This window comes from Saimiri boliviensis, chromosome 3 (genome assembly GCF_048565385.1).
Source record: "Saimiri boliviensis isolate mSaiBol1 chromosome 3, mSaiBol1.pri, whole genome shotgun sequence".
Lineage (NCBI taxonomy): Eukaryota > Metazoa > Chordata > Mammalia > Primates > Cebidae > Saimiri > Saimiri boliviensis.
In genome coordinates this window covers 19,552,383-19,578,454 of record NC_133451.1, presented here as the reverse complement: position 1 = coordinate 19,578,454, position 26,072 = coordinate 19,552,383, and the positions used below count along the sequence as shown (strand labels likewise).

The 26,072-nt window shown below is 35.7% G+C and overlaps 1 protein-coding gene across 2 annotated transcripts in view; it reads right to left on the bottom strand.

Moving 5' to 3' along the window:
- SLIT2 (slit guidance ligand 2) overlaps positions 1 to 26,072 on the bottom strand; it is a 377,295-nt gene that overhangs the window by 44,528 nt on the left and 306,695 nt on the right. For both annotated transcript variants that reach the window (XM_003927471.4, XM_003927474.4), the window contains 5 exons: positions 24,856 to 24,927; positions 21,308 to 21,471; positions 7,872 to 7,996; positions 7,640 to 7,734; positions 6,242 to 6,381 (listed from right to left, as the gene is read on the bottom strand). In XM_003927471.4, the coding sequence (XP_003927520.1) occupies positions 6,242 to 6,381; positions 7,640 to 7,734; positions 7,872 to 7,996; positions 21,308 to 21,471; positions 24,856 to 24,927 (596 nt within the window). The remainder of the gene's footprint in view (positions 1 to 6,241; positions 6,382 to 7,639; positions 7,735 to 7,871; positions 7,997 to 21,307; positions 21,472 to 24,855; positions 24,928 to 26,072) is intronic.

Genomic DNA, 26,072 nt, shown 5'->3' with positions numbered 1-26,072 from the left:
CAGGCTTTGGGGCCAGTGAGACATTGGTTTGCATCTGGGCCTCTACTTACAAGGTGTGTATCCTTGAATAAGTGCTTTATCATTGTTTCATAAAACGTTTTGCCCACGTTTCCATTGTTCACATAAACTACAGAGTTCTTTTAAATTAACAATGCATCGACTAATGACATACAGTCTTTTTATTTAAAAAAAAAATTCCCCAGTTGTTAAGAGAAAATGAAAATTCTATTTTCAATTAAGTTTGAATTAAAAATATAGAGAATTATTTGACTGCTTTCAAAAGCAAATTCAGTCAGCAGCAAATTCTTGGAAATAAAAGAGATCTTTCATAAACATAAGCATAAAATTTAGTCAACACAGGAAACCACATGGTGATTTAAAACACTTGGACTGCCAAGATTGTTTCTGAGAGTATACACAACAATTTAAGGACATATTCCTGTGATGGAATAATTGCTACTATGTTTCTGAGATAGACTCAGACCTTAGACATCCCTGACCCAGACCATCAACTGCTTGGTACTTGTAAAGAGAAGAGATGGCGTTTGACCCAGGAAGGTATTAGATGCATTAATCCACAGAGAATAGCATATGTTATATTGTTATATTCTATACTATGGAACCATTTTTTTCATGTTTTTCAACTTAACTCTGCACACTGTAAAAATAAGTCAGCAAACATGTAAATCATCCAAACAATGCAACAGAAGAAAAAGAAGCCCATGGCAAGAGAAGACAGAGAGACCAGCTATAAAATAAGCTCTTTTTTTTTTTTTTTTTTTTTTTTTGAGAGTGAATCTCACTCTGTCTCCCAGGCTGTAGTGCAGTGGCACAACCTCGGCTCACTGCAACCTCTGCCTCCTGGGTTCAAGTGATTCTCCTGCCTCAGCCTCCCAAGTAGCTGAGACTATACGCGCATGCCACAATGCCCAGCTCAGTTATATATTTTTAGTGGAGATGGGGTTTCACCATGTTGCCCAGGCTGGTCTCAAACTCCTGGGCTCAAAGGATCCACCTGCCTCAGCCTCTCAAAGTGCTGGAATTACAGGCGTGAGCCACCGTGTCCAGTCTATAGTAACTTCTTTATTATCCCCATACTCGGACTGCAAATGCTTCAGATACAACTGGAACTATCAAGAAAAGCACACATTGTGGTCCTTTTAGGACGCTGTGCCTGCATTTGGTACTTGAATACTTTTGATAAGCTGAATAATTAAAATATTAATGTTATTAGTTAAAACTCTGAGTTTTTAAGATAAAATTTCATAAATAGCCCATGATGATTTCCCAGACATGACTATCACTCTAATAATTCTATGACTCACTTTCTTGAGCCCTGATGTATTTGGGGAGCTGGGTGAATCATACTGATGTCAATGATTGAATATGGCTTTTTTAATGCTGACACATACTGCCTAGTAGTCACAGCATCCTATAACATGAGTTTATAGGTCAACTTCTTGGGCGTTAAATATTTATTTCATAAAGTGTTTCAAAGAATGTATATATCTTCTAATATTTTTCATGTTTCATGTTACTAAAGATATTTGCTTAAGGTTATGAAACAGTCTTTTTTTTCTTTCTTTTTTTCTTGTTCAGAGCCAGGGAACAGTCTTTCTTACTTAAAATTTTTTCTATCTGCATCCTTATCTACAATACTAAATAACCTATGTTTTTCATCCTAAGAATAATACATGTTTGTGATATATTTCAAAAGAGAAAGTATACAGACAAGCAGAATTTTTTTTAAAAAAGATACTAGTCCCTTTTTCTAAGTTTCTATTAATTATCTTCTAACAATAGATAAATTGCTTTTCAGAGGCCCATTTTATAGTGTTCGGCACAGCTATGCATAAAGATCTGAATGACTGATTTGACATATTGTTTTCAGATTTTATATTTTGTCAACATTCCTTTTTACCGTGTACACACAGTGAAATCTATGTAACTTTACAAGAAAGAGGGAGACTAAAATGAAAATCATAATAGATTTAAAAGGCAACTAACCTTTTTCCACCTCATTCAGATTAGCAGCTGGCAGCGACAAAGACAGAAGAGACAAAAGACTTTTTACATTGCGATACAACAGCAGAGCACAGGAAGCCAATGCACAGCATTAACAACAGAGAAGCAGGGTGGGCAAGCGAACTGAAGCAAGGCTTAGATTTCTTACCTACAGCCGGGCCACACGCACAAACATGGAGAAAATGAAGCAAAAGGTAAATGCCATCACAGGGAGCTAGAGGTCTGCGTCTACACCAGGGGATGGAACAACCAGCAGCTTTACTGTCTAAGATGGACACTGAATGGCTTGTGCATGGGCATCAGAGATTCAGAAAACAAAGAGAAAATGGGTACAAAATGGAAAATTTAAAGTGGTCTGAATATTGCCCACAAAATGTATTCTAAGGCTTTAGATTTTGCCTGGAGACCTTCATTTTACAGAATTTAAGTAATCCCATTAAGTGAAAGGAGGGCTTAAAATGTGATCATCTGTGCCATACTTGTATGCGGTCCTGTGAGAATAAGAGTTAATTAAGACACACAGTCTTGATACAGCTGATCCAGGGTTCTGATTGTTGGGAAACATACAAAAGCAGACATTTCAATTAAACACCTAAGATAACACTAGAGACTAAGAAAAGGTGTTCATTAAAAAAAAAAAAAAAAAAAAAAAAAAAAAAAAAAAAACACCAGGGGTGCCATATTTATAGTTTTTATTTTCATAGGTTTTAGGTTTATGTCATTTCAGGAATTCCTTGGAAATTTAGCTCCAAGAAATGTCTTGTCTTTAGAAAGAAGATGATCATGATTTCAAAAAAAAACAACCTAATAAAAACAAAATCAAAACCAACAAAACCTCTCAAGCTAAAATTAAAACTTTAGATTTAATTTTAAAATTATTTGTTTAACAATTCTGAAGTCCTACTTTCTTAATAGTATAGGAATTTTAATTTACTCTTGTCTAAAATATACTAATAATCAGCAGTGATGGATTATGCAACTGGAAGGACAGATGATGAAGTGGAGTGTATGGAGAATGGTTTTGGTGATTCGAGTGGTGAAGTCACAGCAAGATTTAGATAACAGGAAAACAGTATTTGTCCCTACAATTTACGCTGTCAATCTCTGGAGCAGAAAAGAGCAGATAATTTTCTCCTCTAACAAATCGGTAACTACTTCTGTGATATTTTGGTCACACAGGGCTTAAATAAGGCTTAATAAATTCCCTGATGGTGGCTCATTTTATTTTGAATATTTCTAGTTATGTTTTGTAACCTGCTCATCACATCATAACTTCTCTGTCAGATCTCTCTCAGATCTCTGAATTTGTTTCATTGCCATTATGTCCGTTCTGATTCTTGACATACGTGTCGAATACAAAATCTGTAACAATAATAATTTACAAGTTTTTTTTCTGTAAAGCATTGTTTGTTCCTATTAAGCAGAGTTCACTTCTCATTGTATGCCTTTGGGATATAGTGTAAAATATTTTCAAAGAAAAAATCAACTTGTTACTAGGATGATTTTAAAACACTGTCATTATTATATTCCCTGAACATAGCAGGGCTTCTGCTCCCAGATCTCATGCTCATTAATCAGATCCCAAACTTAAATTTAAAACCATATAATCACATTATCAGAAAACTCCTCCTTAACTGCAGACTTGGATGAAGCAGGACATAAAACTCTAGAGCCTTACTCTACTTCCCCATAATTAAAGGTCACTTAGGTGTCAATGATTTCAAAATCTGCAGATGGTTGTTTGAAATTTTGTAAATGAGCTCATTTCACGTGTGCACAAAAATACTACAATTAATAGATGAGTTATGAAATTGCCCCATTTAGGTAGCTTCTCTCATGCCAAATTGTCAAATTCTTCATGGTCCTCAATACCCAATCCAAAGATAAAGTGGTAGTATCTTCATGTTCTGTATACCATGCGCTTTCTGTTTAGTATTTTTCTTGATCCTTTGCCCAGATTAAGTCAAACTAACATTTGCAATAATTATAAGTAAAAAGACTAAAACAGTCCCAGTTCTTGTGGAGAGCCAAATGGCTCTTAACAGATAGTCATGGCAAATTCCCACATGACAGGTTTTATTGATATCACATTTTGGCTAACGAATGGTTTGGCTAAGCTTTAGGTATTTATGATATGTTTCAAAGAAAGAGATCTGACATAGTAGGGGACGTGAGGCTTCATAATAACACTTCTCCAAGGAAACTTTTCTGGACTCACACTCAGAATTGGAGAAAATATGTGTTCAAGAGGAGCAGGTAGGTGTAGGGAGGGAGCTGGGGAAATGAAAGGCGAGCAGGTAAGACAAAGACTCAAAATAAATGGATAAGAATAAGGAATAGCAAATCTAAAGCCAAAGCAGGAGGACCCCTCCAAACCAACTCAAAAGAATCCTCCACCACATTCTAGAAATTTTATTGTCAAGAAGACACATAGAACCTGATTGCAGCTGTGCTCCCAAGTTTAGGTTTTCATGAGGAAACATTATTCCTGGTTCTGAGCTTAGGAAGGTTTTGGTTAGGCAAAGTTTGCTTGAAATGCTTGGGTCCAATTTGTCTGGTGGAGTGAGAGTGGGCTGGTTTAAGGAGGCCTCCAAAATTAACTTGGTTCTTAAGCCCTTTCTATAACGATCAGAAAAATGATGGAAAAAGAGAGTTATTCTATCCTAAGAAGGTACTAGGTAGCAGAGGTTAGTGCAAATATTGGGCTTCTTGGACAAGCCTAAATTAGCCCATCCAATGAAGTTAAATTCTCAGGGTAGCTCAAAGCGTTCCAGGATTTGTGGTCACAGGCTAACGTCAAGTTTCTGAGGTGTGATAATATTGGTAACATTAGTGTGAAAGTCAAAGCTACATAACACCTACATTCTTTCCAGACACTCTAGAAAGGTGGATGTTGAATGTACTTGTTATCCTTTGTTTATATAAAATATCGAAGAATGCTAAAATTCTGCCGACTAAGCAGTCTAAGGGCTGTATATATGTAGTAGAAGACTTGGTAATACAGCATGTTCAAATTTCTAATGGAAACTAAATATGTTATTACTGCTTTATATGACATCAGGTGTTTTACTAGTGCCATAAAATAAAAATAAAAGTAAAATCCTGGAAAAGGCAGCTTCAGAGGCACTCAAACAGATCTGGGTTGCCAAAACAGAGCCTCATTATTCTACCTAGCATTTTCCCATCAAGACAGGTACCTAGTAGTTAAGGTATTCCATAAAAGCTTCAATTTTAACAATTTTCCAACAAATCCCTGGGAAATTTTAATTATACAGATATATGTTCATCTTTCATGTTGGAAGATGTTAACTCCAGTCACCTGCATTGTCATTTCGTCCTTTGATTTTCTTGCTATGTATTAAATCACATGAAAATAGATATAATTAATGAAATGCACCAAGAATAAAAATGGTAACTTTGAGTAGAATGATCAAAATTACTTCATTTTTCTCTTACAAATAAAATGTGCAAAATTCTCGTTTTTTCCTTGTCAATGTTAAGTGATTTATTAAAGGAAAAAGAGTATATTTATGAAGTTTCTAAATCAGAGCCACAAAAAAAAAATCAAAAAATCTATTCTGACAAAATAGACAAGTCATAAGCTTGATGTTGACTTTACAGCAAATTGGTTTGAATAGGGAGGAAATTTAGCAATTAATAGTCTAATGAGACGTGCCATCCAAAGACACAAAGTGTTAGAAAAAAGGTGACAGTCTCGTAACACTATCCAAAGTGCTCAAGATCTTCCTGACTTATTTTGAGGGACACGGGTTACTAGAGGCAAACACTCACTAGTGAAGACATAAGTATGAATATGAATTATCTCAAATGCTTAATTATGTCATGGCTATTAAATAAAAGTCCTCTTTTCACAGGGGTACTGGGGGTTGGTTTGCCCAGGGAAAATGGTTTGCACAAAAATGTCATTGAATTGTGGTACTAAAAGCTTTAGCACAGTAGCTTTAGCTTCTTTTATTACTGGATAGCATGGCTTTATAATAGATGCATATGTTTGAACAGAGATTGCTGGGTCTTTTATTTGGTTAGCTGAAATTATCTTTAAGTCCTTATGTTATTTACATTACATCTGATTTTCAAAATGCTTACCATCTGTCAAATAATAATACGATTTACTAAACATATATAACATAGTTCCAATGATGCTTTCAAACAGATATATACCAATTGAAGGCAAAATATTTCCTGTTCTTTGTACCTGTATACTCAGGTGGGCAAAGGCATGTGTAGTTATTAATGCCATCGACACATGTAGAATTATTTTCACAGTCATTATCTTCACAATCATCAATGTTGACTTCACAATTTTCTCCTTCAAATCCATCAGCACAAATACACCTGAATGCCAGAGGAAGAAAAGACCAAAAATGTCTTTAATGCTGCATTTTAAAATCATGTGGTGTAAATATTGAAAAAAGCATAATTACACTCATCAACCATACAGCCAGAGAGCTTTTAACTACCAGAAATTGATTTTTTAAATGCTTTTAAATGACATGTTGTAAACATCAATTTAAGATAATATCCACCAAAGCAGAAACCATTCAAAAAATAAAATTTAGCTGGTTGCAAGAAGGCAAATGGCTCCATGGTCTCAAAATCAATACATCCACTGTATTTGCAGGTCTAAAACACAGGCAGTTTTATTCCACTGCCCTAGATATCTTAATCTTGAGTCATGCTCTAATGAAATAAATCAGGCTTCTTTGCTCATAAATGAAGAGGAACTGGTTCTAATTTTTAAAATTACAACATCTACTAACATACGTATAATGTCCTTGATATCTTGAAACAACAATGAATCTGAAAATAAAATTTTGTCTTCCTTGCATTTACAGAATGTGAATGTTCTCTTTGTCTTAATAATACAATTTTCCCCTGGCATAAAACAATCTTGAGTATGTATCGAATAATTTTTAAGTAAACTCTAGATGAATAAGAAACAACTTCATAACAGGATGCAGAAGTGAAGTCTATTTCTTCTGAAAAGTGAAATTCTAACCAGTTTTAGTAGTATATTAGCATTCTCCTGTGACTTTATTAGTGTCATTTAATAAAGAACTCCAGTTCATAATTCATGAAGTACATCTGAAGTAATTGCACCATATGATTAAATAACTCCAGATTAAAATCGTTCACAACATGTCTACTTATATTGTGTCTTGGAAATAAATCATTAATTTTCTGTTTTAGTGGGACTTATATCTTATCATTACACACTGTCTGTTAAAGCAGTAAGCAGAACAACAGTTGAATATATGACTAGCAGTAGGGGACTAGTTGGATATTAATTAGTATAATGGAGCCAATATTAATATTTTGTCTTGCCCTAATCTGACCTGATTAATCATAATGTGTCTGTGTATGTTTTTAAATTATTTTTGCTTTTGTAGCATCCTGAGCTGAGAATACTGCAGAGTTTCCTTTTTTTCATATATATATATTGCAATATCTCTGAGAGGGACAAATACATACTCCCCTTTCTCTGTCATTCTTTGAAAAATACTGCTCTTTGATTTGAAAAGAAAAATCATGTTGGCTTAGTTATCCTTGCTCCAATACTTCAAATACAGATGATCATAGACTAATGCCCTACCAGAATCCATCTTCTCCTTCTTTTAAGTGGCAAGTTCCTCCATGTTTACACGGGTTACTGATGCAGGCATGAATTGGGACATCACAGTCCTGCCCCTGGAGAAGAAGGGGCAAGTAAAGTTGAATGTAAATAAAGTAGTTCTTGGCATATAGAGAAAGCACCATAGAATGATAAAGGTGCACCTAGAGAAGTTATGTTCTTAAACTGTGACTCTTAAACTGCTTCTACTTACCTTGAAACCATATGGACAGGTGCATCGGTAAAAGTCAACTGGATCACTATTACATGTGCCATCGTTTTTACATGGATTTGATAGGCAGGGGTTACATTTGGCTAGAATGTTGACATCCACAGGACCTGAAAATTAATTGAAAAATATGAGCAACTGATGCTCTTCCAGTTTACTTATTTGTATTACTTAAAATAATGGTACATTTTATATAAAATTATTATTGGTCACATATCTGGCTGGGCGCGGTGGCTCATGCCTGTAATAACAGCATTTTGGGAGGCCAAGGTGGGCAGATCACCAGAGGTCAGAAGTTCAAGATCAACCTGGCCAACATGGTGAAACCCCATCTTTACTACGAATACAAAAAATTAGCTGGGTATGGTGGTGGGAGCCTGTAATGCCAACTACTCCAGAAGCAGAGTCAGGAGAATCACTTCAACCTGGGTGGCAGATGTTGCAGTGAGCCGAGATCATACCATTGCACTCCAGCCTGGGCAATGAATGAAATTCTGCCTCAACAAATAAAAATAAAACGGAATAGAAGGCCTTCTCAACTAGATGCACTGTGAGACTCTCTGAGGTCAGTGTGGCTCTGAGTTAGTATCTGAGGTTAATGGTGCCATTGTGACCAAGTGAATCCCCTCATGGGCTGACTAGTTGATGTGGATGTGTTTCATGGCCACTGTCTATACATCAACTTTTTCCTGCTCCATGGAAATGCATATCGCAGTCCCAGAGAGGACTGCGTGTGTGAGTGTGGGGTGGGGTGAGCAAATTTTATAAATAAGAAGAAAATTATCATTGTAATTAAAAACACAATACAATATAACTGCCCAGGTAACATTGGCTCAGTAGTACAACTTTCAATAGGAGATACAAAACTGGGCCACTTTACACATATAGAAGTAAACTAAGACTGTAAGCTCCATTATAATCTTGCTTTTTTTTTTTTTTTCATTCAGTTTGTTGGCTCATTTGCACAATACATAATGGGTGATGTTTTTGTATCTTCCTCCCTGAGAAGAAAACATCTCTGAAATGATTTCTATTTGCAATCTCATGTTTGGGACATATCTTTAAAAAACTTCATCAGCCGTACAATGTCTGGAATAAATGCATATTTAGCCAAAGCCGTTTTCCTTTGTTCACACATTTTTATTTGACAAATGACTAACAATGTGGAAATCGTACTGTCCTTGATAAAATTACGTTTCACCTATATTACTCTTTGCATTCTGTGTGAGAGCTCCATATGCTTTTGACAACCATGTGTATGACAAGGACATGGACATCTTTATATATAAAGCACAAGTATTTTTTATTGTAAATATTAATTATATTTCACCAATCTCTCTGTAGTTTCTTATCCTCTTTGGAACAAACAAGCAGCAATAATTGTAATTGCACATTTCATCACATGTAATTTCTAGGAAAGTTATCTGGATAATTACATAGCAGCTCTGCACCCCCACCATTACTGTTCTAACCTTCTAAGGTACCTTTACCAAAAAGCTATGTAACTCCTACTCACATAAACTACCTGCATCAAATTATTCTACAGAGTAGAGCCATGTTTGAGTTGTTGGTCTACTGACAGAAACTCATGTATATATAAAAGAACATGAATAAATAGAGAGGTCATAGAGATTCATCGTATCTCTTCATATCCTTTACCCTGAGAAATACTAGTACATATTCAAATAATGATATTGAAATGAAATCTATGAAAATGATAGTGCTCTGTATTGTTTAGTTTTTCTATTGATTAAAAAATTCTTGAAATGCATCTACAGAGAAATGCTGAGTTTTTTTTTGTTGTTGTTGTTGTTTGTTAGTTTTTTTAAACCATTTGGAAAAAGTTGACTGCTCCTCGGATGACTGTACTAAGGGAACGAGTTCTTACTTCTTCTAGTGATGCCTCAGTCACTAGGAGAGACTGTGCCAGTGCTAATGTCCCTTACATATTGTCTTGGTAACTAGAATAACTAAAGGAGTGTCTATATCAAATTACAGCTGGGAAACTGCTGGCATTAATTCTGAAGTAAAGTGAGCTCCATAGAAATTTAATTTCTCACTGCCCTCCCTAATTTATTTATCAATTAAGGGCAGAAAACTTAGCTGTTCAGCACAGTGCAGAAATGAATGGTGACAGTTAAGGCAGTTAGTTAAATTACCATCATCCTTAACAATAAATGGTTTTGAGTTTGCTAAAGTTGTATATGAGTCAGCAAGAGGAAAGAAAATAGCTCATTGCTAGTGGATCCCTTAACTAGGTTACAGGAAAGAAGAACCTAACTCAGAACAAAGGCGTAGGATGAAATGGCTAAGAATGTATGCCAGCAAAACAGCAAGTCAGCAAATGCAAGGACTGTAAGCGTTCATCTGGCCACATCCCAAGGCCTTGAGAAAAATGTCTTTTGGCCTGTTACTATGCTTTCGACCTTATAAGGCTATGGTTTAAATAAAAGGAGTTTAGGGTTGGCAGTTTGTAAGTTCATCCTGTAGAATGTGACATGTTCCAAAAATTATGTTTGAGTAATTAGATGAGAAATTAAGAGATTGACTTAGGGAAGAAAATGGAATGCATTTTGAAGAATTTAATAGAGTATACTGGCAGCATCACTGCCTGGCTGAAGTAGTCCATGTTCATGTTACCACATAGTGGGGATTTATTTAATGAATGTCCACTGGACCATATCTGATTAATAATCACTATCTAATTTCTTTGCGTTTTATTCAAGACCAAATTTGGTTTTCCATAGAGATAATTATGCTGAATTATTTTCATATCTGGAATTTGTTATGGGAGATTGCTGCTTCCTCATATATGTTCAATTTAGCTTAAAAAAAAAATCAAGAGAACAAGCATTCTCATATACCCAGGACTCTTTTAACAATTTCTTACATCTGCTGAACTGTTGTGGCATACGATTTGAGAAGATAGCAAAACATTGAGTTCCAACTTCTTCAGGTTGGTAAAGTTTATGGCTACCAACTTTACCAATGGTAAAGTTAGCTATCATTCTATTTGCTGCTCCTTTTTCATATCCTTTTAAACCTTCGATGATCACGTCTTATTTCTAGCACTTGAGTTTGAGTGAAGGGTAATACAAAAAACATTTGTAAGTCAAATAAATTCCACATTGCAGCATCCTCTGATATCTCTAAAGGTCTATAAATGATATATATTTTTTCCTTCTTTATGTAGCTTATAATCCCCCTTAACAAAATCCTTTTTAGAATGTGATTTTTATATCTACCTGGTTTATCTAAATCTGCTTATTTCTATAGTCTTGAAATGATATTCCTTGCATTTGGCTTTCCTCCCATTCATCTTCCTGTCCATATTTTGCCCATCTAAGTTCATCTTATGTCTTCTATTTGCAACCAACTTGTGATTCATTTTCTATCCACTACACTTTCTCAGGGCTCCTCTCTTGCAATCTTCTTATTCAAGGAAAATGACAACTTTAATCTGTTTATACAACAAGGAGACGATATCAGAGCTAAACAGAGATGCCAAATAAAGTCATCCTAAAATGGGGAAGAGTTAAACACACCTCTCCACAAGCAAACCAACACTTGGCAGAATTTAGCACACTTGATTAGACCTAGGTGAAAAGATGGTGTCCATAATATGTAGCAATCTTGGGCACAGAATCTGAAATCCATCAATCCAAGTTAAACCCAGATTTTCTACTTAAGTGTGTGGCATTAGAATTATGGCAGCCATTCCAATAGGTTGTGTTAAGCATTAAGTGAGATGTCAATGAATGTCAAGCAGGGAACCAAGTGAGATCAAGCACAAAGTCACGACAAGTAGTAACACTCTATCTTAGAATTCCAGAGAGTTGGAGTACGTAGGGGGAACAAAAAGTGTTTTACTTCAAAGGAGAAAAGCAGTCATTTTCTTGTTTGCCCCAATTTCAACATAGACAAAAGCAAATTAGATCTTGCCATTTATCTATTCATCACAGACTCCCTAAGAACCTTCTATATATGCTAGGAGCTGCTCAAATCTGGAGAAACTATAGGGACTATTACAAAACCTATGGGGCACAGAAGTGGGCACTGGGTACAACACTGAGAGTTAATGACTTTATGCTGTTAAGGAATGAAACTGTGATTTGCAAATTAGCACAAGCAGCAGAAATAATAGTACACCTTTAAGAAACAGAAGAGGTTCTTTTTGTTCTTTCATTGCTGCTTGGTAAAGAACTGTGATCTTTAAGCTTTTCTCCTTTCAAAAGCTAACTGATTCCAAGAAATGTTAACATATTGTTAACAAATTAGCCTTCATGAGATGTGTGCCACGGAGGGGAAAGGAAATGTAGCTTCAGGGATAAAGATCTTTACTAATGTCACTGAAATGAAGGAGAACAGTGTAGGCAAACTGGATTGATTTAAGATTTGGTCTTGATTAAGAGAACACTATAGTGTTAGCTATATGGGTGGAGGTGTGGTTAGCTTAATAATTCAAAGGAAAAAATGAGAAGAGAGTTTGATTAACAATCTGTCTCTGTCAGTTACTTTAATCTTTGAAGGAAGAACTGTCGGACCTCAAATCCATTAAAGCTTGCAGGCAGACTGGCTTACTTGACTCAAATCACTAGTTATGCACCTGACACCACTATTATTACCCACTGAGTACTGTATCTCACTTAGATTTATTACCAAAAGCTCCAGACAAAAACTTCCCACTATATTCTAGAATCTGCCTTCATTTTGGCATCCCTTGGAAACATGAGTCAAATAACAAAATCCTCTAGCACTGCCCTTGTATCAAGCCAGAAGTACATCAAAGGCAACTCAGGGAAATATGTCAGGGATATGTTGGATATAATTAACCAAAAGGAGATTTTGATTTAAAACCAATGCTTTTATGCTCCATTTGCATACATTATGGCATTTCTCAAGTATTATTAATAATATCAAATGCATATTTGTTAACAATATTCTATCATGACATCACTCATTTATCAATATTTATTGAGCATATACATTGTGCCAGGCACTAGGCCAGGTTTTGAGAGACCAAAGACAAGTGAAATGCCTGAGTTTCTGAAAAAACTTACAGTTCAGCAGTAGAGACATGCATGTATCAATTAGAGAATGAATGCAGGGAATGAGAATGTGCATCTTAGAATATGTGTTTTAAGTTTCTGTGAGCCATAAAGGGATAAGAATCCACTAAGTGAATGGAAATATGAATTTGAAGTTCTTAGGAAAAGCCATGACTAGAGATTTAAAGGCATAGATTTAAATCAGTTGAGAATTTAATAAGGCTAAAGAGAGAACACCACACGTCTACATGAAAAAGTGGGTGAAAAAACATAAGGAATGAAGAAGCCAAGAGACTGTAGAGGAAGGAGCAATGACCACCAGTGTCGAACATGTAAAGAGAGCAAATAAAGATAACTAAAAAAAAAGCCACTGAAATTGGCAAGATGGAAGACATTGGTGTCCAAGTTTCAGTGGAGGGGTGGAGACGATCTCCAGATGATGGGGGTTAAATTCTGTAAATTTGCATTGCAAAAATGGTCAACTAAAAACACAAAGACTAAATTACTAATCCTCTTGGATTACCAGGCTTGGCCATTTGCAACACCTCGATGTGACTTTGGGACACTAAATGAACTTCTTGAGTCAAAATTAAATGGAAAAGACAATAATTATTTTACAAAATCTTTTCATCAGAGAGAATATGGATGTAAAACATGTAAGAACAAAGTATTAATTGTTAGTTCTCTTTACCTACTAAAATAAACATCTGTTAAGTTTTTCCCAGTGTGTTAAGTTTTAAAAAGTATAAAAAGAGCCCCCCCCCCCCCGCTTTGTTTAAGTGGCACTTTTAACAGATTACCATATCCAAACCTGAATGTTCTCTTTAGCCAATGAGCAAACCAAAATCCCCCAAATCTAAGGTAATTCCCTAGATACAACTTAGTACTAGTAATATTAAATCTGAAAATGTAAAAATGTAAAAAAGATTGGACCAAGTTCTCAATAATGCTTCAAAATTGATCTAACTTGTGAATTTTTCATTGCTCTAGTTTGGGCTGAATTATTTAATCACTTTCATATGTAATTAAATGACTAAGGACAGTATCAATAATTTTGAGACACAGAACAAAAGCTCTCACTCAAGCCTATCAAAAACTGATTCAAAATGGTAAATGTCAATCTTGCTAAGAGAAACAATAATAGTACAATGTTATCACTGAGAGTTGTGAAACTTTTCACAGGAATCCAGATTTTACAGGATTCCTAACATATAAAATTAGAGAAAGAGATCAACCATATGCTAAATGTTGATTATCTTGGGATATGTTAAGGTCTCAGGTATCTTTGACCCTTCAGTGGGCCTTTGCAAATGAAGTAATGAAGTACATTCAGCACTATATCCCAGCCTTTCTTTTGAGCTCATGGCTACCAGACCCCTACCCATTTGGGCGTCCTCCCATCTTTGTGTTATATTCCATTATGGTTCACAAGAAGAATTTCCTGTTGTCCTCTTGGACCTGACAGTATCAGTTTACAATTCCATAGTCATTTGGTAAGGATATATTACTAGCACCTTATACATAGTTCTATAACCAGACTTCCATACCAATGTTTAGAATTATCTATTTAAAAGTATCTATCAGTAGAGTATCAGTTTCATGAGGACAGAGGTTTTACTCTGAATTGTTTATTGTTTTTTTCTTACCACCTAGAAACAGTGCCTTGTACATTGTAGAAACTGGAATAAAATTTGTTTAATGAATGAATACATTATTCCTTTCCATTAGACTGTTCACTCTTTAGCACATGTAAGTGTTTAATAAATGTCTTTCAAATAAAAACAATAATAATTTAGTTGCCTCTATAGCCAAAATTTCCCGAACAAAGAGAAATGAAGGGAATATTGGAAATTAACAATGTTCCACTTTCCACACTGACTTTCTCAGTGAATATCTGGAGAGGACAAAAACTGTTTTATTGCAGACTGCTTAATCACTCTAATGTCATCTTATATTTAAAAGATGAGGACAGGACATTTGGGTTGTAAAGACAAGTTGTGGCCATCTGCTTCCCACTCAGGAATGCTCTACTTGGCTATTAATTAAATATGATCTGCTAATCAATTTCTTCCTGTTCATTTGTTTCTATTATTCATCGAAATGATGACAGTTTACCATAAAGAAAATACTTTTTTTCTATATTAAAATAATTAATGACTCAAAATTAACAGCATGGCGTGGTATCTTCTAGCAGAAAAATATCACTTAAGTTGTATTTATATATAGCTATGTAAACATGTATTCAACTAAAAATATTCATCTTCCTGCTATATTTTGAAATTATACACCGTCAAATCTCAATACTGGGAGTTTGTACTTACTTAATTTTCATGAAAAAGTACATTACACTGGCATAACTGGAGGGAAAGTTAAGTTAAAATATGTAAACTTCAATTATATTTAAAGAAACATAGTTTTGTTGCTTTAAAACTCATAAAGCATATATGCTTAACAGTATAGTACTCAGTGGATTTCCTTGAATGAATTATTTTAATTAACAGATTAAAATATTTGGCCTTCTACCAATCCATTTTTATAAGCAAATATTTCTAGTAAAACTTTTGAGGTAGTTCAGAATTTTCATTTTCTAAGTATGTTTTAATAATAGGGTAGGACTCTTATTTATACCATACATTTATTTTGAAAATGCTTTTGTTGAAAACTATAAAATAAACTTTAGCAGTAAGCTTTGGAGTCAGAATCAAGGTTCAAATTCTGGCTCCACTCAGCAGATGAGTGATTTTTAAAAATTGCTGAATAACTCTAAAACACAATATTTTCATATCTCAAATGGGGAAATGATAGTATTGACAATAGGAATTGTAGAAAGATTAAAAGAGATAAAAATCTATGTGAAGTACCTAGCATTAAGTAAACTACTCAGTAGAACTTAGCTATTATTGTTATTATTATTCCTAGCAGTAGAACTTTTGGCAAAGATCCAATTTAATTGCCATAAACCTTGAACTAGCAGAGTGTTCATTAATAGGACAATGAAACTTCAAAATAGTTTGACAAATGCAGAGACAAATGCTGGCAAAGGGCACTGTAAGCTTCAGTGCCTATCACTCTAAAATTCATTTATAGAAAAACTGAGTAAACTCTAAAGTCTTCTAAACGCAACCACAGCAATACTGATTGAGTCCGGAATGTCTACACTGCTTGCCAACCGGCTTACATGCATGCTGTTTGCTATTTAATTTAAGGTACACCTTGAAATACATGCAATCTATTGATCTGACAGTTTAGTGAATATTCAACTGAACTTCCACAGTTGAACTGATACATTTAGGGCTTTACATCATCTTACAATTAACGAGTTTCAGCTCAACTGTTTTTGGTGGCCTGGAACAGTTCCAGAAGTTTCCTACAGTGCAAGGTCTGTTCCCATAGTTCTGCCCACCTGTAGTGCTATCCTCACACCTGTCTGCTTGTCCACTTATGCCATTAAATCTTTCATAGCCATCCTTCTTTTACACAAATTATTCCTCTGAGTTCTTATAGCAACTACACTATCCACTATGGTAGCAACTAGCCATGCATGTATATTTAAGTTTAAATGTAAATAAAATAAAAATTAGTTTTCCCAATTGCTTTAGCCATATTGTAAGTGCTCAATAATCCTATGTAGCTAGTGGATACCATATTGAATGGCACAAATTTGGAACATTTCTATCATTGCAGAAAGTTGCATTAGGCAGTGCCGAAAAGAGCAATTTTTCCCTCAAACTATTTCCATTCATGCTGCATCAAGAACATGAGATTTTGTAGCCATTCAATGAAAAAAAAAAAAAGCTCAAGTTAGTCAGGTAAATACTGAGTTACACAAAAATGTATGTACATATGAATATATGCACAGGCAGACCTCAGAGATATCATGGGTTTTGTTCCAGACTACTCCAATAAAGTGAATATTGCAGTAAAGACAGTCAAATTTTTTGGTTTGCCAGTGCATATAAAAGTTATTTGTAACTATACTGTTATATATTAACTGTGTCTTAAAATGTACTTACCTTACTTATAAAATATGTTATTGCTAAAAAAAAATGTGAACGATATCTGAACCTTCAGTGAGTTGTAATCTTGTTGTTAGTCAAGGGTCTTGCCTTGAAGTTATGGGCTGCTGAGACTGATCAGGGTGATGGTTGCTGAAGGCTGGGGTGGCTGTAGCAATTTCTTAAAATAAGACAACAATGAAGTTTGCTGCCCTGATTGACTCTTCCTTTCACCCAATATTTCTCTGTAGTATGTGATGCTGTTTGATAGCCTTTTATCCACAGTAGAACATTTTTTCAAAATTGGAGTCAATCGTCTCAAATTCTGTCAGTGTGTTATCAGATAAGTTTATATAATATTCTAAATCCTTTGTGGCTATTTCAACAATGTTCACAGGATCTTCACCAGGAGTGGACTGCATCTTAACAAACCACTTTCTTTGCTCATCCATAAGAAGCATCTCCCTACTCACTGAAGTTTTATCATGCAATTGCAGGAATTCAGTCACGTCTTCAGGCTCCACTTCTAATTCTAATCTCTTGCTGTTTCTATCAAACCTGTAGTTGCCTACTCTATTGAAGTTTTCAGCTCTCCAAAGTCATCTATGCAGATTGGAATAAACTTCTTCCAAACTCCTGTTAGTATTGATATTTGCCCTCCTCCCATGAATCACAAATGTTCTTAATGACATCTGGAATGGTGATAATCTTTTCCAGAAGGACTTAAATGTCCTATGTCCAAATCCATCAGAAGAACCACTATATACAGCTGCTGTAGCCTTATGAAGTGTATTTCTGAAATAATAAGACTTGAAAATCAAAACTGCTCCTAGATCCATGGGCTGCAGAATGTATACTGCATCAGCAGGCATATAAACATCATTCTCCTTGTGTATTTCCATCAGAGCTCCTGGGTGACTAGGTGCATTGTGAAGAAGCAGTAATATTTTGAAAGAAATCATTCTGAGCAATAGGTCTCAGTAGTGGGCTTAAATTTAAGAAACCATGCTGTAAACAGATGTGCTGTCATCTAGGCTCTGTTCCACTTACAGAGTATAAGCAAAGTAGATTTACCATAATTCTCAAGGGCTCTAGGATTTTCAAAATGGTAAATGCTCAAGCACTGTCTTCAACTTAAAGTCACCAGCTGCCTTAACCCCTAACAAGAGAGTTAGCCTGTCCTCTGAAACTTTGAAGCCAGGCACTGACTTCTCTCTGGCTATGAAAGTCCTAGATGACATCTGCTTCCAATAAAGTCTGTTTCATCTACACTGAAAATCTGTTGTTTAATGTCACCACCTTCATCAATTATCTTAGATCTTCTGGGTAACTTGCTGTAGCTTCTACATCAGTACTTGCAGCTTCACCTTGAACTTTTATGTGACACAGAAGGCTTGTTTCCTTAAACCTCACGAATCAACCTCTGCTAGCTTCCAACTTTTCTCCTGCAGCTTCGTCACCTCTTTGAGCCTTCATAGAAATAAAAAGAGTTGGGGCCTTACTCTAGATTAGGGTTTTGTTTAAGGGAATGCTATGGCTGGTTTGATTTTCCATTTGGATCACTAACACTTTCTTCATATCAGCAATAAGGCTGTTTCATTTTCTTATCATTGGTGTGTTTGCTAGAGTACCACTTTTAATTTCCTTCAAGAACTTTTGCTTTGTATTCACAACTTGGCTAACTGTTTGGCACCAGAGGCTTAGCTTTTGACCTATCTAGACTTTTAACATGGCCTTCATCGTTACACTTTTTTTTTTTGTTGTTAACTATTCCTAGCTTTCGATTTAAAGTGAGAGATGTGAGATTCTTCCTTTCACTTGAACACTTAGAAGCCATTGTAGTGCTATGATTCGCCTGTTTTCAATATTGTTGGGTCTCAGAGAATTGGGATTCCCAAGGTGGGAAAAAGAGAGAGAGAGACAGAGACAGACAGAGAGAGAGAGAGAGAGAGAGAGAGAGAGAGAGAGAGAGAACTTATCTTGAACTTCTGAGAACATTTAACAAATTAATGTAATCTATGTGGAATACAAATATACAGGTTTTCTCAAATTTGTGTTGTAATTATTTTTTTCAAAAAATACCTCCAGGGAATTATAAACTTTAAGCAATACAGATAAGAATTAGCATTATTAAAAATAAAGTATGAGAATCAATGGGCACAGAAAGGTGTAAGAGAATCAGTTTGCAGTTTGTCAACCTCCCCACGTAATTTGCCTAGTAATGTGCTGAATGGAAGGTTTCATGCCAGTTACACCTTCCTTGCCTCCCCTTTGACAGAAATCTCTCTCCCCCTTTGCAGGAGAATGATCTACTTCTCAGCCCAGCAGAAACTTATCACAGGGCACTGTCCCAATCAAGATCTAGAATGGTAAAAGACCAATTATTGCAATCAATGCACATAATCCCAGAGAGGTGTCACAATAAAATTTTACTGTCGACTTTAAATAAAACATTGAAGAATAATTATGCATTTTCAATCAGTGATGCACTAGTATTTTTTTTTTTTTTTCGTAGCAAGCTTCAGTTTTTACTTTTTCCCCCTGCAGCTGAACAATTGCAAGCAGAAAGCAACGGAGTGCTTTATTTCTGCAAACACCACGCTAATACTGAGTGAAGGGAGGGAGGGATAAAAGCTTGCCTTCTTTCCCTGTGTGTGTTTTTTTGTTTTTTAATTGCATTTTACGTATTGGGGCACATGACTAGTATTAACAGCAATAATTTAATTCAAAGAAGATGTAAAAACAGTCCTGGTGGCAGAAAAATTTAAAATTCCAATGATATACATATTTTTTGGAGCAAAAATCATACAATTTTCGGAGATATTGAAAATAGGAATTCAAGGAGAAAAATTACATTTTAAGAAAAAAAGGCAATTTATTAAGGAGGATCTTGTTTTTTTTCTCTTCCAAATTTAGCTCTGGTATTTAGATTCCAGAGCTAATGACAATATTTACAATGTGCTGGAAATTACCTTTTGCAAACATTTACCAGTATGAAATATATTAGAGGCCAAATTAAAAGCGTTGAGGGTGTATATACGTTTCAAAATTATTTTTGTATTCATAAATTATGAAGTGTCCTATATCACCGTTTTTCAGTGTTTTGAAATGTTATAATAATACGATCAGTGACTAACTTATATTGAATGTTTCTGTGTGTGAGGCAGTCTTTTGCCTATATTAACTCATCTAATCTTAATAAAATTCCTTCAGCTTGTAACCATCACCACCTTTGCTTACAATGAGGAAACTGAGGCACAGACCAGTGAAGTAATGAAACCACAGTTACCCAAGTCCTGAAGAAAATTGAAGCGGCAATTTTGTTCCAGCCAGGCTGGGCTTCAGAGCTCACACGACAGCCTGCAGCACAATATCACCTACTGAGGTATGTTTTTGCTGCACAAATATTCAAATGTTGAAAGCTTATCTTTTGAGTTAAGTTTCCAAGTCATGAAAGGCAAGACCATACCATAAAGTTCTCTATGCACCATAACACCTAGAATTTAGTTTTGCACATAAAATATGCCTAACATTTTCTGATTAGACATTTAACATTTCCAAGAATTTCTCTCCTTTATCTAGTAATCATGAATGACCTTCTTAAAACACACATCGTCTAAGAATCATAGTAAACTTTATTCCATTTTTTACAAGAAATCTAAGTCCATAGAGTTGGCTACCATCTGTGGAAGTCTATGCAGAACAACTTGAGTAGTGGTTGACCCTAGGCATGCTGATGAATGGTTAATTTTATTTCTTCTTGCAGAAAATAACTTGTTTCTTACTGTTCACATTTTCCTATAAAGGGGCACGTATTATTTTTATAATATAAAAGGAAAACAATATTTGTTATTCGGATGACATTTAAAATTAACAAATACATCAAACAAAGGGAAAAGAAAGGAATATAAACAAGCGAGAAACAAGAACATCAACACAGGAAGGCCGCAGAACATGAGGTGAGTCAGAAGGTTTGGGCCGAACACGCGGGAGGGCCTGTTTCTCCTTACCTGGAATGAGGAAGCCACAGGGCCCTGGCAGCCCTAGAAGCAGGGCATGTATTCAGAAAGGGCAAAAGCAAAACATTTGACTTGTTAGAGGCTATGAAAGGAATTGCCAGAAATTGTGAACTCTGCATTTTTGATACATTTTCAACAAAACGTGGTCATTTCCAATGGAATGTTTCTAAGATTTTATTGAAAAGCCTAATTCTTTTCTTGGGCACTTCAGGAAACTGCTCTGTCTTATCCAAGCATAGGCTGAAAATATAATGATTGGGCTTCTCAACTATACCTTTGGAGTGACAATGTGTTGCCTTTTTCTTTTTTTGCTTAACATAGTAATTCTTAAAAGAAGTACAAATAATTAGAAACCATACCTTGACAGGTAAATTTTTTGGAGGGAGTTGTGAGTAACAGTTTATCTGCCATTTCTCCAGGACCAGCACAACGAGCAATTCCAGGCTCCTTATATTCCGACTTCACCCAGTCGGATAACCACTGCATGTTACAATCACAGTAAAGAGGGTTGGCTCCAATTGCTCTGGAAAAACAACACCACAAAAGCACACACACATACACACACACACAAGTATGGAAGTATTGTTATTTCCTAAGGGCACAGAATTCAACGTGATGCTCAGCAGAAAATTCCCATAGATTTACTGAGGATAACAATTTAGCAGAAAATAGAGACACTGGGGATTCCCCGTTTTCCTGAACGACATGCACTGGGATTTAGTGAGTTGTCACTGGTGTTAACACTCATCTTGCTTTAGAAGGTCTGGTAATATTTTCACAGACATGTTTATATTGAGTGTTAGCTCACCCTGAGTACATTAACACTTCATTCACCAATTATTTACTGATGACTTAAATCACAATGAAAGGTTCTGAGGACCCAAATATAAACAACACATTATTCTTACCTCCAAGGAACTCCTCCTGCAGAGGAGATTAGCATTAGCATTAAGATATACTTACAGATGCAAATAATTTTCACTGGAAGTCACATAGGAGAAATATTTACAAGATGATGGTGAACAAACAGACTAACTTTTCTGGGAGACTAGTGATTAAGAAAGTTTACGTTGTGTAGGATAGTTAGAGTTACTTAGAAAGAAAGGTTGCAAATAATGTTGCAGATAAAGGACGGGTAAGTACAAAGGAAGAACATGAAATACTGAAGATGCCTAGAGCTAGCTCACCAGAGCTGAGGTGGACCTGCATTGGGTGTCTGTCTCTTCTCAAGGTTGTTCATTTTATCTTTGTTCATTAGTAGTAGTGTCAGGAAAGTAATCAAGGTAATAGCTCACATTTATTACTATATGCAGGAGCTGGGCTAAGCCATTTATATGAATTACTTCATTTTATCCTAAATAGTAACTTTATGAGGTCCATTTAATTAATATTTCACATTACAGATTAAGAAACTGAGACCTGAGATGTTAACCAGTGGACTCATAACCTTATGAAGCTTGGTTCGAAGCAGTAGATTCACACAATGGCATTTAAAAACTGCTTAATCCTGATTTACAATTAGCTTTTAACAAGTAATACTTCTAGGTCTACTGTCAGTATAGTTATTTTTTTAGGTGGTCCCCCAAATATATGTGTAGCATCATAATACTTGATATTGTGGAAGTTTTTTTGTTTTTTTTTTTTTGTTTGTTTGTTTTTTTTTTTTTTTTTTTTTTTTTTTTTTTTTTGAGACGGAGTTTCGCTCTTGTTACCCAGGCTGGAGTGCAATGGCACGATCTCGGCTCACCGCAACCTCCGCCTCCTGGGTTCAGGCAATTCTCCTGCCTCAGCCTCCTGAGTAGCTGGGATTACAGACATGTGCCATCATGCCCAGCTAATTTTTTTGTATTTTTAGTAGAGACGGGGTTTCACTATGTTGACCGGGATGGTCTCGATCTCTTGACCTCGTGATCCACCCGCCTCGGCCTCCCAAAGTGCTGGGATTACAGGCTTGAGCCACCGCGCTCGGCCTATTGTGGAAGTTTTAATGCCCAATTTAAGAATCAGAACGTAAATTGTCAACTAAGTTTGTACATAGCTAAAATCAACTTTCATTATAAAAAAAATTAAACAATTTAAAAAATCTTAAATTTTTATTTCAATGAAATAAACAGATGAAAGTGTCTACAACATATGAAATTAGAAAATTGTTATATTCTCACTATGAGTTCCTTGAAAAGGGGCACTTTTTGGTCATAGTCTACTTTACATCCCTACCTCAGCACCTCAATAAAAATATATTCCATGAAAAAAAAAAAAAAGAATCAGAAGGTAGCGAACACTATGCTCCTGTGTATGTCAGGTTCAAACCATTCAAATTAAAAATGAGCAAAATGATGTATTTTAGTCATTTGATCTCATCTCTGCTGATATTTAAGTCCTTGCTATGACAGGAGAGGAAGTGGGAAAAGTGAAAAAGCAGAGCTCTGTATGATCTAGGGGGTAAAAGACAAGACACAAATGAAATGCAAGGCAAAAACAGGGCACAGGACAAGGAAGGCTCCACTTGCTCTCACTATTGGGGGTGGAGGCTGGTAACATGAAGGGAAGTTCTGCTCAGCTCAAGCAGTGCCTTTCCTGTGCAGCCATTTCTGATGCCTGACCATAACACTAGTGGAACGGCTACCTCCTCAACCAGGCTGGAATCTCTGCCCAACTGTGTGGCAGCCCTGCACCTCTGAGCCAAGCAGCTTCCTTCATATTGCAGCTCATGCACGTGGCAGCCATGGAGTTTGTAAAGGAGTGGCTTAGAGGTAGATTCTTGGTATCAAGATGAAAATGTAAAGGCCCTGCCTTCCTGGACCTAGTAGTGTAGTGGAAGGATTGTTAACAGGCTCCAGTGTGATAGACTGATGTACGAAACGTCAATTGATAACAGACTCTATAGGGCAAATGCAGACATAACATGATTATTTGGATCTCCAAGGTAATTCAAAGAAGATGCAAAACTTAGACTTTTGGGCAGGAAATTTTAAAATTCCCATTATATACATGTTTTTGGAACAAAAAATGATTATTCCTTTCTCAATTTTGTAAACTCATATCTTCTTGGAGTATGTGGGTTTTGGAGAGAAGTGTAAAATCAGGAGAGGATATGGCAGGCAATCTCTTAGGGAACTGGGGCACAACTGATACTGTTATTTAGGCTAAAGGAGATAGTTGCCACCAGGCACCCAACTCAGCATGACCCAAGGAGACTCTGGCTCCTAAGGCTGCTCACTGGATTTCCTTGTAGGTTTGCCATGATCTTAACATTACACCTAGTAATAATGGAATAATGGAATTTGACTCAAATGAGGTTTTTGGACCCCACTTATCTTATATTTTTCAAATGGTTTTATTTTACTTCCAAAAAGGTACAAACAAGTTGAAATCAAAACACAAAGGAAAAACCATTTCACCCAATCTAAGCATTTGGCTGTGTCCTACTTCCAAACTATAGTCTTGAAGCACGTTGAATTGGTTTTTGCATGGTGCCATAGTTGATGCTGAATAAATAAATCCATTTTGAGCAAATCAGGATAGGCTTCATAGAGAAGGTGATATTTGGGATGTGAGTTAGAAAAGCAGGGTTTGGACAGATAATTGAAAGGGAGCTGATATTCTAGATTTAGAAAATAATGAGAAAAAAACATAGGCTAGCAAAGCGGGAGAGCCATATTTGTAGAAGAGACACGTTTAGTTAAGCAAAGATAATTTGACTAATGGAAAAGAAGAGCCAGAAGGGAAAATTAAAGCCATCTTGTAGAAGGCATCATATCCAGTCTGAAAATCTTCACATTTTCTTTAAAGATGAAACCAACCACATGTTATAACATTACAATAAAATAAGTGGCAGAGGACTGTTCCAAGTCACTCACTTGGAAGGGTTTGACCCCAAACCTATATTAATAAAGTAGATACTCACAGGTGTGATAATGCAGAAAGATCATTGAAAGCTCCTTCAGGGACAACAGAAATGTCATTTCCATGTAGAGAACTAAAAGAAAGAAAAATAAAAATTAAACTTCCTCCATTTCTGAACTCAAGAGTCCAGAGAAATTCTGAGACTTTAGTTTATACTAAGCATTTGAAATCAGTGCAGAGAAAGTGGCCTATAAAATAAACAGTCTTGGTACTACTGGGTATCTGAGAAAGCAAACAACCTCCACCTCACATTATGTGTACAAAATAATTTCCAGAAGGAAGAGTTAAATGTAAAATTAAAAATGTATTAAAAGAAAGTCTAGAAGAGCTCCCTTTTATAAACGTGGAATGAGGAAGGCTCTCAAAGGCTCAATATAAAATCCAGAAATCATCAAGAAAAAGAGGGATAAATTTTTGACAACATAAAATACATCCAAACAATATTCCATGTAAGAAACAGAATGATATATATTTGCAACTTAGATAAGATATAAGGATTAATTCTTTTTTTTCGTTTTCTTTTTCCTTTTTTTTTTTTTTTTTTTTTTTTTTTTTTAGACAAGAATCTCACTCTGTCGCCCAGGCTGTAGTGCTATGGCATGATCTCAGCTCACTGCAACCTCTGCCTCCTGGATTCAAGTGATTCTTCTGCCTTAGCCTTGTAGCTGGGATTACAGATGCATGGCACCACCCTCGGCTAATTTTAGTATTTTTGGTAGAGAGTGTAGGGTTTCACCATGTTGGTCAGGCTGGTCTTGAACTCCTGACCTCATGATCTGCCTGCCTCAGCCTCCCAAAATGCTGAGATTACAGGTGTGAGGAACCACGCCTGGCCAGGATTAATTCTCTTATTTAAAAAACCCTGCAAGCATAGAGTCAAGTAGTAGATGCATAAAGATATCTACATTAATAAGAAAAATATAAAATACCTAATGAAGAATAGGGAAATGATATAACCAAGCTCATTAGAATAAAAAGCACAAGTGCTCAGTAACCAAATAAAATATACTCAAATGCTCTGCTAATTAGAAATGCAAATTAAGACAGGAATGCGGAATAACTTTCAATCTGTCATATGGACAAAAATAAAAGAATAAATGATATTCAATGGCTGCAAGAGCATTTTGAAACAGGCACTCTATTAAATAGTTGGTGGAAAAATAAACTTCTAAGTGGACAAAGTCTTGTCTGGGGAACAAATCCTCCCAAACACTTGAT